The following is a 13,021-nucleotide window of genomic DNA, read 5'->3' on the forward strand; positions in this document are numbered from 1 at the left end:
CAGGAGGCCTGGAATAAAAGTGGAAACACACAGAAAGGATTAGGGTTTTTCCAGCCCACGGCCACGCGAGCGAGCGCCTGACCTAAGAGGTTTTTTTCCCGCACTTATGTACCTATGCCCAGCCGCCGTCGCGGGCACGACTTATTATCTAGTATTGGTAGAACGTAGTCGAAAATTTCATTCATTCATCCTCCGGCTTCTGCTACGCAATGGGCTGGCTCGAGCGCATTGAGGGTCCCGACGCCATCCCTTCCTTCTTCCACAATCGCATGGGCCATCGGTATTATACCTGGAGAAAATGGGTGGAAGCTCCCATTTTGGACGGCAGAGCTACTTACGAAATTGAGGCTGCAGTCCCTGGCATGCTGTATATCGTCTTGTTATTGAGGAGCAAACATAGAAAGATATTATTATCCCCTTTCTAAAACTTTTCTTTTTGAATTTTGGGTCTCTAAGAAGGTAATTCAAACTCCAAATACTATATTTTGTACAATAATACAGCAATTTCTATATGGTCTTGACAAATCATTTTTGTAATCTGAATAATACCGGATTTAACGTTGCAATAAAGTTTAAAAATACTATTATAGCTATCATCTAATAAAGTCTCAGCTTTTTCAAAACTTTGAAAAACGAATTCGAGTTAAACAAGTTTGAGATAGGTTGTATTTTAGCCCTAAATAGCCCGTTGGAGACGGCCAGCTTATTGCAGGCAAAGGATAAATAGTAAATGTGATTATATGTAATTCCACGAAGGAGAAATGGTATTACGAGCAAACGGTAAATCATAGATCTGATTATGTATAATTGTACGAAGGAGGAAAGGAAGCGAATGTGACGAATATTCAAAAGGTTTGCCTTATACAAGCCCAGCTGTGGTCCCACCCTATCGGGTAGGCTTATAGCAGCGGGCCGCTATTGGCCACACTAATAGCGCCAGCAATTTAGAATATTTTTAAATTTAAGTACTAGTTTACAAATAGTAATTCACTAATTATATATATAATATTAGTTTGCGTTATAATACTTATGAGGAGACATGGAGTCCATAGGAAATAAGACTCCTACATCACTTACTACGTAAGTTTATGACAACTTGAGTAAATTGCAAGTTCCAAGTTGCATATAGATTTACTTTATTAAGTTCCCGCCGACTTTCGGTAAAGACTCCTTAGTTTTGCGTTGGGACTATTTAAATTGATTCCGGAAAGTCCGTTACTTTTTGCTAGTCTTTTCTCTGGATTATTACAATACATATAACTAAATTTATGTACGAACAGTTCTATTTGACTATAAAGGTCATGATGAGTTTGGACTTTAATAAATAGTACTTGAATAGTAAACTTCGAACTTATTTAAAAATTCCTTTTAAATAATTCAATCACCGGATTCCTGACCCACAAAACGCGGCCCGACCTTAATTTTAACTCTATTAACTTTTAATCAATGATATTAATAATTTTGTTAATATCCCGCCTCATTTATTAAACTTATTACTATAACGAACTTATCTAATGGAACTGTACAACGACAATTATAGAATATATCGAACTTTATTATCGTATTTCCCCCAATCAAATAGATTGAAACTCAATCAATTCAAAACAAAAAGGTCGCGGAGCGTTGAAACTCTGGTTCTTGGTCGTCGACGACGGCAAAATCATGCTTGACATCAGAATCGTGTTCAGGACGTCCGACTACCCTTATATACCGTCGCGGGCACGACTTATTATCTAGTATTGGTAGAACGTAGTGGAAAAATTCATTCACCCATTGATCCCCGGTGTTAATAGCCCACAAGACGCTCGCACGGCCTGGGCGGAAAGACTTATGAAATCGCGAAGGACATCTTGCGTGTACGAGATTGGAGGCCTCAACCCCACGACAACACCACCGAGCAGCTCAGGAACGACATGCACGAGCTGAAGAAAATGGTCGCTGGCATTGCAAAGAAGCAAGCGACCCCCCCCCCCCCCCCCCCCCCCCCCCCCCCCCCCCCCCCCCCCCCCCCCCCCCCCCGAAGACTTGGGCTACCATAGCCGCAAACCCGAACACCCACTCGACGGGCCTGAAGAGATCCCACCTTGCCCCGATGGGCACCCAAGTATTCGTCCCCCTTCGAGCCGAACAATGCCTCACAAGATGAGAAGTCATCTCCGCACTACCTCTCGAAGGCTATGAACTCACTGCTGGTGCAAATTAGAACGGGCAAAATAGGCTTACAGGCGTTCCCCTTCAAGAGAAAAGTGCCGGAGGTGACAACGCCGTACTTGTCACGGCGCTGGCGGGCCACTACATCACTACGCTATGTTCCAAAAGGATACAAGTAACCGAAGCTGGCAATTCAGTCGCTCAAGTGGTCTTATATAGTTGTGATGGCAGTCGAGAGGCACAACTGCAAGGCTGCCATCACAGTGCTGCCCGTGCAGGTTAGCGAAGGAGACGTTCAAACATATTGTCTTGGAATGTAGAGAAACGGAAGACAAATGGTTATGCGGAGACCCAACGTGGCCGACAAACATTGAACAACTCCACGACGAACTCGAGACAGTGGTGGGGGCGGAACGAATCCTTTGCTGGGCTTTGCGACTGGGATGACTGCAGGAGTACAAGCTGGCAGTGAAGATTGAACAAGCAAAGGAAGCAGAAGAGCTACTAGGGAATTCAGATTGATCTTTGATTCTGGAGAGCGGGAGTACGAGCGGGGGACCACGCAGCGGAACCAAAGATCGGGCCTCGGGAATGACGGTAAGGTCATACCGAGAGGAAGATAAACATCGAAGGCACGGCGTCGACACGGCGTCTTTGCAATAGAGAAGCGGAGGGTTTTCATCCGGCTACGGTACGGTTTTTCCCAGCAACTAAAAACGGAAGCAGTACCGCATAGCCACTGGATAGAATATGTACATGGTTTAGCGTCATAAGACAATATATGTATAACGATAATTTATATTGAAGCAAGTAGTTTAAACGCAACAGGCCTTATTATACAGTTGAACGGAGCAATTTACCCAACGCTAAACTTATTATTGCGTTGACCCAGAGCTATACTGGGCCAGCAACAAACCATACAGCCTTGCTGACCAACCATGGTACAATGACAACAACCCATACCTCGGACTACCACGCAAATACCTAGCGAGGTGGGTAGGAGAACGAACGGGCCACTGGGACTTTCACTCCTATCACGAGCGTTTCAACCACCCCCCCCCCCCCCCCCTCCCGAGGCGCTCCGGTACTGCACATGCGGAGCACCCCGCGAGAAAGAACACTTGTTCTCTTGGGTTCGTGGGCACAAGAAGTGTGTTGATTGTGCTAAGCACAGGCGAGAGCGGAAACCCCCAACCCGGACGACGAGCCACTGCCATTCGCAGAGGTGCTTGGTCTCCCGGGGTCAGGAGGCCTGGAATAAAAGTGGAAACACACAGAAAGGATTAGGGTTTTTCCAGCCCACGGCGACACGAGCGCCTGACCTAAGAGGCTGTTTTCCCGCACTTATGTACCTATGCCCAGCATCCGTCGCGGGCACGACTTATTATCTAGTATTAGTAGAACGTAGTCCAAAAATTCATTCATTCATTCACTCCCGCGAGCCCCTTGCCCTGCTAAGAGGTAGGAAATGACGGGCTTTTCAGCATCGATTCTACCCAGGCGGCGGCAATAATATCGATAACAATTACGGTAATCATGAGTGATAGGAGCAGTATTACTACTACAGTCCATATTAAAACACTTGCGAGGGTGACAAACAATTTAATTATGAATGAATGCATGAATGGATTTTTCGACTGCGTTTTACCAATATTAGATAATAATTCATACCTGCGACGGCGGCGTGGCATAGGTACATAAAACGGGAGAAAAGCCTCATGGGTCAGCTAGGTCGGACCCTAACGTGGCCGTGCGCTGGAAAACCCTAACTTCTGTGCTGTTTCAAAAAGCCCTTAGGCTCCAAAAGCCTTCATTTTCCTATTCCTGTCCCGGAGATGGAGGAGGAGGAGGAGGAAGGAGGGGAGTGAGGGGAACCGAACGCAGTAGTTAGAAACAACAGGGTTTTCCACCCCCGGGAAGGTGCCCGAGGGTTTTTTCCCGATTGATGTACCTATGCCCAGCCGCCGCCGCGGGCACGACCCATTATCATAGATTGGTAGAACTAGGTCGAAAAATTTATTCTTCTTCTTCTTCTTCTTCCTATTCCTGTCCCCGGCATTGTGACGCTCCAAAAGTGTATATTGCCCAAGGAGATCGCCGTCCTTTCCGATGTTGAAATGAAAATGGATCGAAAAGAAAATTCCCATTAGAATGCGGCCCAGCCGTTTTGGGTCCAGCAAGCGGCGTTCTAAGGGGGAGGTTTCGAAGAGTGGTTGTGCTGTCGTCTCTCCGGCGCTCTTTCTTTTCGAAGTGCTTTTGAAGAGCTTGGTTTCAAAAGCTATCGGCTGTGAGGGACGAGACGGCGGCGAACTTTTCAAAGGCCGCCGTCGTAGTTGTTGTGGTTGTTATTGTTCGAATTGTATCTTCTCGAATTCAAAACAATGTAAAAGTGGTGGGTTAGGCCATTGGTAGGCCTAAGGCACCCATTGCACCAAAAACAGGGTAATTGTGGCCTGGCCTGTAACAACCGACTAAGAGAGGGTGCCAAAAGCTTTTTTCGGGGGGGAAGTTGAAGCAATAATCAGGGATTGGGGTATATGGGCGTATAAACAGCGTATAAAGAAATGGTTCGTATACTAATTCACCAGGCTTTCCAATATACCGCAAAAGTGATATTGAGAGGCATCTGGCCTAAATAGTTGGTGGTACCTAGGCTTAAGTATATATCAAGTTCTTAACTTATATATAAGCCAAGAGGAGCTCCTCCAACCGGTTGAACACTGTTGGCAGCACCATGGGCACTGTTAATAACACCACAAACGAACTTTCGCAAAAGCTTGCTTCTGTGCTTCGAGTTATATTCAGTAACTTCAACGTGGCAATTGTCTAGAATAGGAGAGGCCCAGAGTTCCCTACGATGACGTTTGCCTCCTTCTTAGGACATTCACTCTTAAACTGGCGCTTGAGGGGGCGGTCCGCATTTACTCGGCCATCCGCTCGGTGCACGGGCCGCAACAACCTCATGGGGTTGTTGTGGCCAGTGCACCGCACCTGCACCCCCACCCATCTTGATCACTTCTATTTAAGAAATACCAGTACGATAGTAATTAGCGATTGATTCGCCTCTTCCATTACTCCAAAGTAGCCATTTGGAAACGAATACTTCTCTTACGCGGTCATTTATATCAGTCAGACCGAACTAGCTTGTTTGCAAGAGAGGGATGGGTTATCTCTGCCCGATGAATCGCAAGTGGCAAATTAAGAATTTTGAACCAACAGTGTTTATTGTTTTAGCCTTTGCTTTTGAGCTTTTCTTTGAAAAGCTACATATATTTGTAGTAAAATATTCCACTTTCCAAAAAAGCGTACTAATAAGAATCAGTCTGACCCTGGATGGCAAAGTTGTTACTGATTGACTACCACAGCAGGAAAGGGGGGTGCGTAGCCTGTATTTTGATTGGACGGGATATAGTGTCTAATTATCGTACACTAATAGGAACCGGGCTGATTGAAGAATGCTCTAAATACGTCAACAGCTTCAACTAACCTTTCACCTTCAACTAGTTCTCCGCACCCATTTCAGTGGAAGTAATAAGAATCCATCGCCACTACCCCTCCGGACGATAGCCTTCCTACAGCAATATACCTAAAGCGGCAACCACTAATACACACGGAACTAAGCCGTGCGTCGCACAATGGTTGATACAATTAACAAATACTTACAGGTCGGTTGCATAAAACGAATATAACAATTTGTTGGAGGTGTCGCGTGTCACGTGCGGCCAGCCATGGCTCCCTCTGGCCATGGCCCCACCGCACAGACCTCCCTTGCCCTACTTTTAGACCTCCAGACTTTACACAGTCTGAACTCTACATAATACATCATCATTGATACGTTCGTGGTTGTTCACCCTGTTCACAGGTTATGAGCCCTCTTGACGCAATCTTGGTCAATCCTTAATCGCATCAGCGATACCTTCACCTTCTCGACGTCGCTAGCGACCGACAGAAACCCAGCATTGCCCTCGACGTTGCATCGCGACCGACAAGGCAATCCCCCCAGATAATCAACCTCAACGTTGCATCGCAACCGACAGGCTATCCCTCGAGTGACGTCGCAAGCGACTGACCTCATTCAAGCAATCTCAGCAATCGCTACACGACTGCGATTGAACCCCCCCCCCCCCAACCTCTAGTCAACGTCGTCGAGTCAACCAAGACGACCGACTTCCTGAGAACCATTCACGGCCCGTCAAGTACACCAGCCAACACCAACACCCCTCTACCTTTCCTTCTGTTAATGACTAATAACGACTACACGATGGGCGAGATATCTTCCCTCATCCCCCTCAAGGTCGAGTCCAACGTTGCCAACTGGAACCGCGCCTTGCGTTGTGAGCTCGCATGCGCCGATCTTCTCGAATATGTCACCAAGGACGTCGCTGAGCCAGACAAGGTCAAGAAACCCGATGAGCACAAGATCTGGCGTACCGACAGAGCCAAGGCTATGAAGATCATTCAAGCCACCCTCAAGGATGACAAGGTTACGACTACCTTCAGTATCAACGGCTGGGACCAAGACAGCACTGACCCCAAGTATCTCTACGATCTCATTCGCAAGACCGTTGGCAAGGTTACCAACGAGGCTCACGCGGATATCCTCGAAGAGTACACCTCCCTTCGTCGTGCCAACTTCAATTCCATGGCCTCTTTCCTTGTTTGCTATGATCTTCTACGCAACCGCGTCGCTGAGTGTGGCCTGAAAATCAACGAGAAGGTTGAAGTCCTCAATCTCTACAACATGGTCAAACGCCAGTACACTGTCGATGCCAAGTTCTGGGCAGCAGAGATGGCCAAAGACAAGCTCACTACCCTTCAACTCCTTTCTCATTTGTCAACCCTTGACAACACAGAGGCTCGCATGACTAACCTTACCGTCCAAGTCAAGAAGACAACCTTCACTGCCAGCACTAACGATAGGAAGGATTCAAACAACAAGAACGACAAGGACCGTAAGATCCACAAGCAGGTTACCTGTTCGGACTGCGGCCAGTCCATGCGTGACGACTTCAAGCACTTCCTTTGCGGTCATCATCGCAACCCTCGTACAGCTGATTGTTGGTGGTGTGATCCCGACAAGGCTCCCGCCAACTGGAGCAATAAGGAGTCTATCGAGAAAAAGGCCAACTCTACTAACACGGTCACTACCGCGGCAATTGGAGCAACCAACACTAGCTTGGCCGCCTCTGGAACCACCGGCTCTGCCCTGCTCTTTGGCAACTTTGGCTTTGGAGGCCATACCTTTGCTCACTTCAAGAAGGATTTTCATTAGAGCCCATAGCGAGATCTAATCACGTTGATTCCAGTAACTCAACTGCAAAGTATCAATTACAGCATTCAACGTGTAATATCGCTGAAGTCCAACAGGCTCCTGAGGCAACAAACCCCATGAAAGACTTGGTAGTCTACGACTCTGGTTGTGGCTCCAATATCTTCAACCATGTTAGATGGTTTACAGACCTTCAACCTTTACCAGAACCAGCCAAGCACACCATTGGTGATGGCACGGTTACCCTATCATACCATATTGGCACAGTCGAGTTAACAATGCCAACCAACAAGAAAGTCAACGTTCGAGTCCATATCAAAGACGTCATCTACTCTCCTTCTACGCCAGCCAACTTACTATCAACCAAGGCACTGCTTGAAAGCGGCTTGATCTGGGACATGAAGACCAACCAGATTCATCTCCAGAACCAGAAGTGCACTATTCGATGTGATTACATCAACGGGCTGGTAGTGCTTCCAGTAATTCAGCCGTTCAACTTCAACCAGTCTAGAATCGAGACTAAGGACGTCATGCTCGCTTCTATCAACTATTCAACTATGCACAAGAGGATGATGCACGCAGGAAGAGAGCAGGTCATGAAGGCGTGCCAAGAGGCTGCCATTACCCTCAGCAATACCCATGATCACTTTTGTGATGGTTGTATACGCGCAAAGGCTACTGATACTATACCCAAGCATGCGCATACTGTTACAACGATCACTCCTGTGCAGATTATCCGTGGAGACGTCATTCAGCACAACCACCCGAACCATCTGGGACAACGATACTGTGTCCACTTCATTTGTGAAGCCTCTGGTCATCACTGGGTTGACTTCTGTACAACCAAGGGCGAGGCATCTACTAAACTGAAGCAGTTCAAGAAATGGATTGAGCTCCAGACAGGTCTTAAAAGTCAAAGTCGTTGGACTCGACGGCGGACCAGAATGGGGACGGGACTTCCAACCAAGGAGTTTCAGAGCAGTCAACTACACAAATGGGCCAACGAAGAGGGCGTTCAGATCTACAAGACGACTGCTCACACCCCATGGATGAACGGTAAATCAGAAAGAGCTGGAGCAATCATCATGGAGCGCTCCAGAGCACTCACGATCGACCCCAACATTCCACCCCATCTCTGGTCCTTTGTTGTTCAAAGCGTTGTTACCGTAATGAATCTGATGCCCTCAAAGGCAAATCCAGAAGGCAAAAGCCCACATGAGCTACTCTGCAGAGCCATTCCTGGTTACCCCAAGGACGAAATTAAGCCATGAATCAAGCACCTACGCACCTACTTCTGCACCGCGTACTATTACCTCAACACCCAGAGACCACGGCAAATGAACCAGCTAAGCCAGAGCAGGCACAAGGAAGCCAACCCTCTGAGGAACCCGCTCCGGCAGTATCTCCAGAGGTAAGCAAAGGCAGACCTCGCCGCTCAGTGGCCAAGCCACCCGGTTTCAAGTACGACGTTCAGCGAGCCATTGACAGTAACAACAACGTTGTTGATCCCACCCCGGAACTCCCCACCTTCTTCCATGGCATCGCGGAAGCGAGTCGTGTGACTCGCATCCCCGAATACTGCCTGACAGCCATGGAGGTGCTTTATGACCTTCCTTGCGCTAAAATAGACCGTACCATCCCCAAGAACTACAACCAAGCTGTCAAACTGGCCAACTACAGATCATACTGGTTGCCAGCGATGGAAAAGCAAGTCAAGGCCCTGGAGGATGCAGGAGTCTACTCTTTGGTGAAGCGAACCCCGGAAATGCACGTTTTGCCCGGTAAATGGGTTTATGATGAGAAGTACAATATCGACTGGAAGGAGTATTTGGCTCGAGCGAGATGGGTAGTCTGCGGCAACTTTGATAACAATAAATGGGATCTACAGGACATCTACGCCGCCGTCGCTAACTCGGTCAGTGTGAGACTTTTCCTTTGCATCATGGCCATCAGCGATTTTGAGTGCGAACAATACGACTTCAACACCGCCTTCTTGAATGCCCTCATTCCTAAGGATGGCAAGAAGTATTACGTTGAACAACCGACTGGTCTTGAAAAGAAGGATTGCCACACATGGGTATGCCAGTTGGTTCGAGCCCTATATGGACTAAAACGCAGCCCCCTCTTTTGGTTTGAGACCTTACTGCCGGTCCTGAAAGCACTAGGCTTCACACCCATAGGTGCAGATTTGTGCCTCCTGGTGAACAATACCCTGGGTGTGATTATGGTTCTTTACGTTGATGACTTCCTCTTGGCAGCAGCCAACCTCAAGATTAGCACCCACATCAAAGGAACCCTGGAAAAGAAGTTCAAACTCAAACATCTGGGCCCAGTTAGGACCTTTTTAGGCTTTGACATCGTCAGAAATCGAACTGAGCGTACCGTCTTTATCTCACAAGAACGATACACCAAGACAATGATTGACAAGTTCACGAAAGGCCTCGCCAAAGGACAAGACCTTCACCCGACAAAGACACCCTGGCCTCCGGACTTCAAAATCCACGGGGGTGGGGAAGTTTCTGGTCAGCAGAAAGCCTACATCAAGAGCACAGGCTCGTTAAACTACTTATCCACTGGTACCCGACCGGACATCATGTTCACCGTCAGCAAACTGTGCGAGGGTAATGCGAAGCCAACCGATCGTCACCTTACCGTGATGAAGCACCTTTATCGCTACCTGACTGGCCATTCAGATCTGGGTATTGTTCTGGGAGGACGCTTCTCACCGACTGCTGGCCGCCTCGATCTGCAATTCAGGGCATATGCAGATGCCTCTTTTGCAGACAACATTCCAGACAGAAAGAGTACAGCTGGGCACGTCGTGTTCCTTACCTGCGGTCCCATCCACTGGAAATCTAAGAAGCAGAGCCTTGTCACAACCAGTACGACAGAGGCAGAGTTCGTGAATCTGGTCCCCACAGCGAAGTCGCTGGAATGGATTGGAAGCATGTTGAAAGACCTGGGTCTTGGAGTCAACACCAACCAGATCCTTGACACAGACAGCGAGAATGCCAGGAACCGGGTGTTCAACGTAAACGTGCCGGCTCGTAACCGCTACATCGATATACGATACAAGTGGTTGATTCAGCAGGCGGAAATGAAGGCAATCAACGTGATCCATTTGGCCGGGGAGGATATGCCAGCAGACGGATTGACAAAGGCATTGAAGGCGCATAAGCACGCAAAGTTCGTGAAGTTGATTGGCCTTGTCCAGCAGAAGGTTCCCTGGACTTGAACACAAGGGAACCACCACCATGTAAACAAACACCATGTAAATAGGATCTCGACTCTATTAGAGAGTCTTTCGGTCTACGGGGATGTGTTGGAGGTGTCCCGTGTCACGTGCGGCCAGCCATGGCTCCCTCTGGCCATGGCCCCACCGCACAGAGACCTCCCTTGCCCTACTTTTAGACCTCCAGACTTTACACAGTCTGAACTCTACATAATACATCATCATTGATTCGTTCATAGTTGTTCACCCTGTTCATACAATTAGAACTATAATAACGAGAAAGGGAAGTAGAGAAGCTGAATAAAGGCTACCTTATCAAACCCAATAGAGTAAGAACAAGAAAAAAAATCATCCCGTATGAAAAACTTCTCATCCTTGATCTTTCCACCATCCATCCAAAATCTTCTGCTATTTTGTACCCAACGAACAGAAGAAATACCGATCGGAAATCCCAGCTTGAGAATTCGCAATAAGAATGGTGCGTGCGCGTTCGACATATGTTGTATAACGCTCATCCGCATTGGAGTATCCTCTGTCCTTGTGCTCCTCCGCAAGACACTTCAAATCGGGGATCGCTAAGAAACAAGAAACTTCTGCAAACCCCTCCGTATCAACTAAGCATTCCCGAGAAGCGGCATAAGCAGCATTTCACCTAGCCATAGCCGCTATACGGCCATTTGCTGATTGTCTTCCAATAATGTGACCGATAATGGCATAGCCAAGACTAATACGGAAGAAAGCCCTCCTCTTAACCTTGGACGTAGGACCTTCCAAGCGTCTGTATTCTTTGAACAGAGGAGTAAAAGCTACTTCCGCAGTTTTGTCATATGTCAATCGGAAGGCTCCGGGCACTCCGAGAATGGCTGAGCCCCAGGGCGGAGGCCCCAGCCAGAGCCCCCCGCACACAGGCCCTCCCCCCAGAGGCGGACCCCGACCTCTACTGGCGGACCCACAGGCCGCCATACCTCCAGGACACCCCCTGGCACCACAACAACCCCTACCTCGACCTCCCGAGGGCATACCTCGCGAGGTGGGTAGGGGAGAAGACTGGCCACTACGACTTCCACTCGTACCACGACCGCTTCAACCACCCCCCCGAGGCATACAAGAACTGCTTCTGCGGAGAACCCCTCGAGAAAGGGCACTTCACGCTCTGCCCACTCGTGACCTACAAGAACCCGCTGGCGGCGAAAGACACCCCCAGCGCCTTCGGCACGAACTACGCCACCTACCTAAACAGGATACACAACCTCAAGGCCGACGAATACACCGGCGCCCGCACAAGGGCGGACGGCAGCATCTACGGCATCAGAACGATCAGGCCGAAGACCCCAGACCCAGACGACGAACCACTACCCTTTGAAATGCCGGGACTCGCGCCGGCAGAGCTGGAAGGGATCAACTACGACGGACGAACGGTGGGAAGGATGGAGGAAGACACGGAGACGGAGGAGGAGGGAGAAGGGGAGGAGTGAGGGGGAGGGGGAGGACCGGGCGACAGTAGTTAGAGACAACAGGGTTTTCCACCCCCGGGAAGGTGCCCGAGGGTTTTTTCCGATTGATGTACCTATGCCCTGCCGCCGTCGCGGGCACGACCCATTATCACAGATTGGTAGAACTAGGTCGAAAAATTCATTATTATTATTATATGTCAATCGGTTCTTTTCAAAATCTTCTGGATCTTTTGAAAAAGAATCCAAGGTTTTAGCCAACCATAATTCTGCCTGTGCCTCTTTGAGAATGCGAGATTGTACATCCGTCCACACTGGTGTACTGGCTGAGAGTGATTGAGCCTCCTTGTAGTAACCGAGTTCCGAATAAACGGATAAAAGCTGAATGCAGCTTCGAAACGTCGTCGTCCAACCGGTTTCTTGGAAAGCAATCGGTGAAAGGAGGCCTAACGCGGCTTCAAAATTGCCTTGAAACCGGTGCAGTTTCCCCTTCGCATAATTTATCTTCCAGTCCGTTTCGGATGGTGGACTGGTATGAACGGGCGATAGTAGAGATTGTAGCTGCTTTTCCGCTTCGTCTAATTGTCCCTGCTCTATACAGGTTCGTGACGATAGAATGACGAATTCTGTAAATTGTCTTTTGTTCTTCGGAGGCGGCGGTAATTTGGGTGTGTTTCCCCTGATTATATCGAGTTCGATTTTTCTTAGTTGGATGTTGATCGTCCATAATTTCGACGCTTCGTATTTAGACGCTAGTTCTTCGGCGAGGTGAACGAGTTCAAGCTTGGTTACCATATTACCAAAGTTCGACGCCGCTAGGAAAACCCCGATAATATAGTGGATCTGCGTCTTGCTGCATTGGTCGAAAGATATGTCTTGGAAGCACGAGCCTCTATGAAATTTTAGACCAGGTGATAG

At 48.4% G+C, this 13,021-nt stretch overlaps 4 protein-coding genes across 4 annotated transcripts; all 4 read left to right on the forward strand.

Annotated features, from left to right (window-relative positions):
* Nucleotides 1–7,012: 7,012 nt before the first annotated feature.
* SMAC4_13069 (uncharacterized protein) lies at nt 7,013–7,423 on the forward strand (the record flags this gene model as incomplete). Its single annotated transcript, XM_066091249.1, has 1 exon — nt 7,013–7,423. The coding sequence occupies one exon, from the start codon at nt 7,013–7,015 to the stop codon at nt 7,421–7,423; it is 411 nt and encodes a 136-aa protein (XP_065945647.1).
* Nucleotides 7,424–7,989: 566 nt separating this feature from the next.
* SMAC4_13070 (uncharacterized protein) lies at nt 7,990–8,691 on the forward strand (the record flags this gene model as incomplete). The annotated part of the gene is made up of 1 exon (XM_066091250.1): nt 7,990–8,691. The coding sequence occupies one exon, from the start codon at nt 7,990–7,992 to the stop codon at nt 8,689–8,691; it is 702 nt and encodes a 233-aa protein (XP_065945648.1).
* A 671-nt stretch (nt 8,692–9,362) lies between these two features.
* On the forward strand, nt 9,363–10,655 carry SMAC4_13071 (uncharacterized protein; the record flags this gene model as incomplete). The annotated part of the gene is made up of 1 exon (XM_066091251.1): nt 9,363–10,655. The coding sequence occupies one exon, from the start codon at nt 9,363–9,365 to the stop codon at nt 10,653–10,655; it is 1,293 nt and encodes a 430-aa protein (XP_065945649.1).
* Nucleotides 10,656–11,479: 824 nt separating this feature from the next.
* Nucleotides 11,480–12,127, forward strand: SMAC4_13072 (uncharacterized protein; the record flags this gene model as incomplete). The annotated part of the gene is made up of 1 exon (XM_066091252.1): nt 11,480–12,127. One exon carries the CDS (start codon nt 11,480–11,482, stop codon nt 12,125–12,127), a length of 648 nt encoding a protein of 215 aa, XP_065945650.1.
* Between the last annotated feature and the right edge of the window lie 894 nt (nt 12,128–13,021).

This window comes from Sordaria macrospora, chromosome 1 (assembly GCF_033870435.1).
Source record: "Sordaria macrospora chromosome 1, complete sequence".
NCBI lineage: Eukaryota > Fungi > Ascomycota > Sordariomycetes > Sordariales > Sordariaceae > Sordaria > Sordaria macrospora.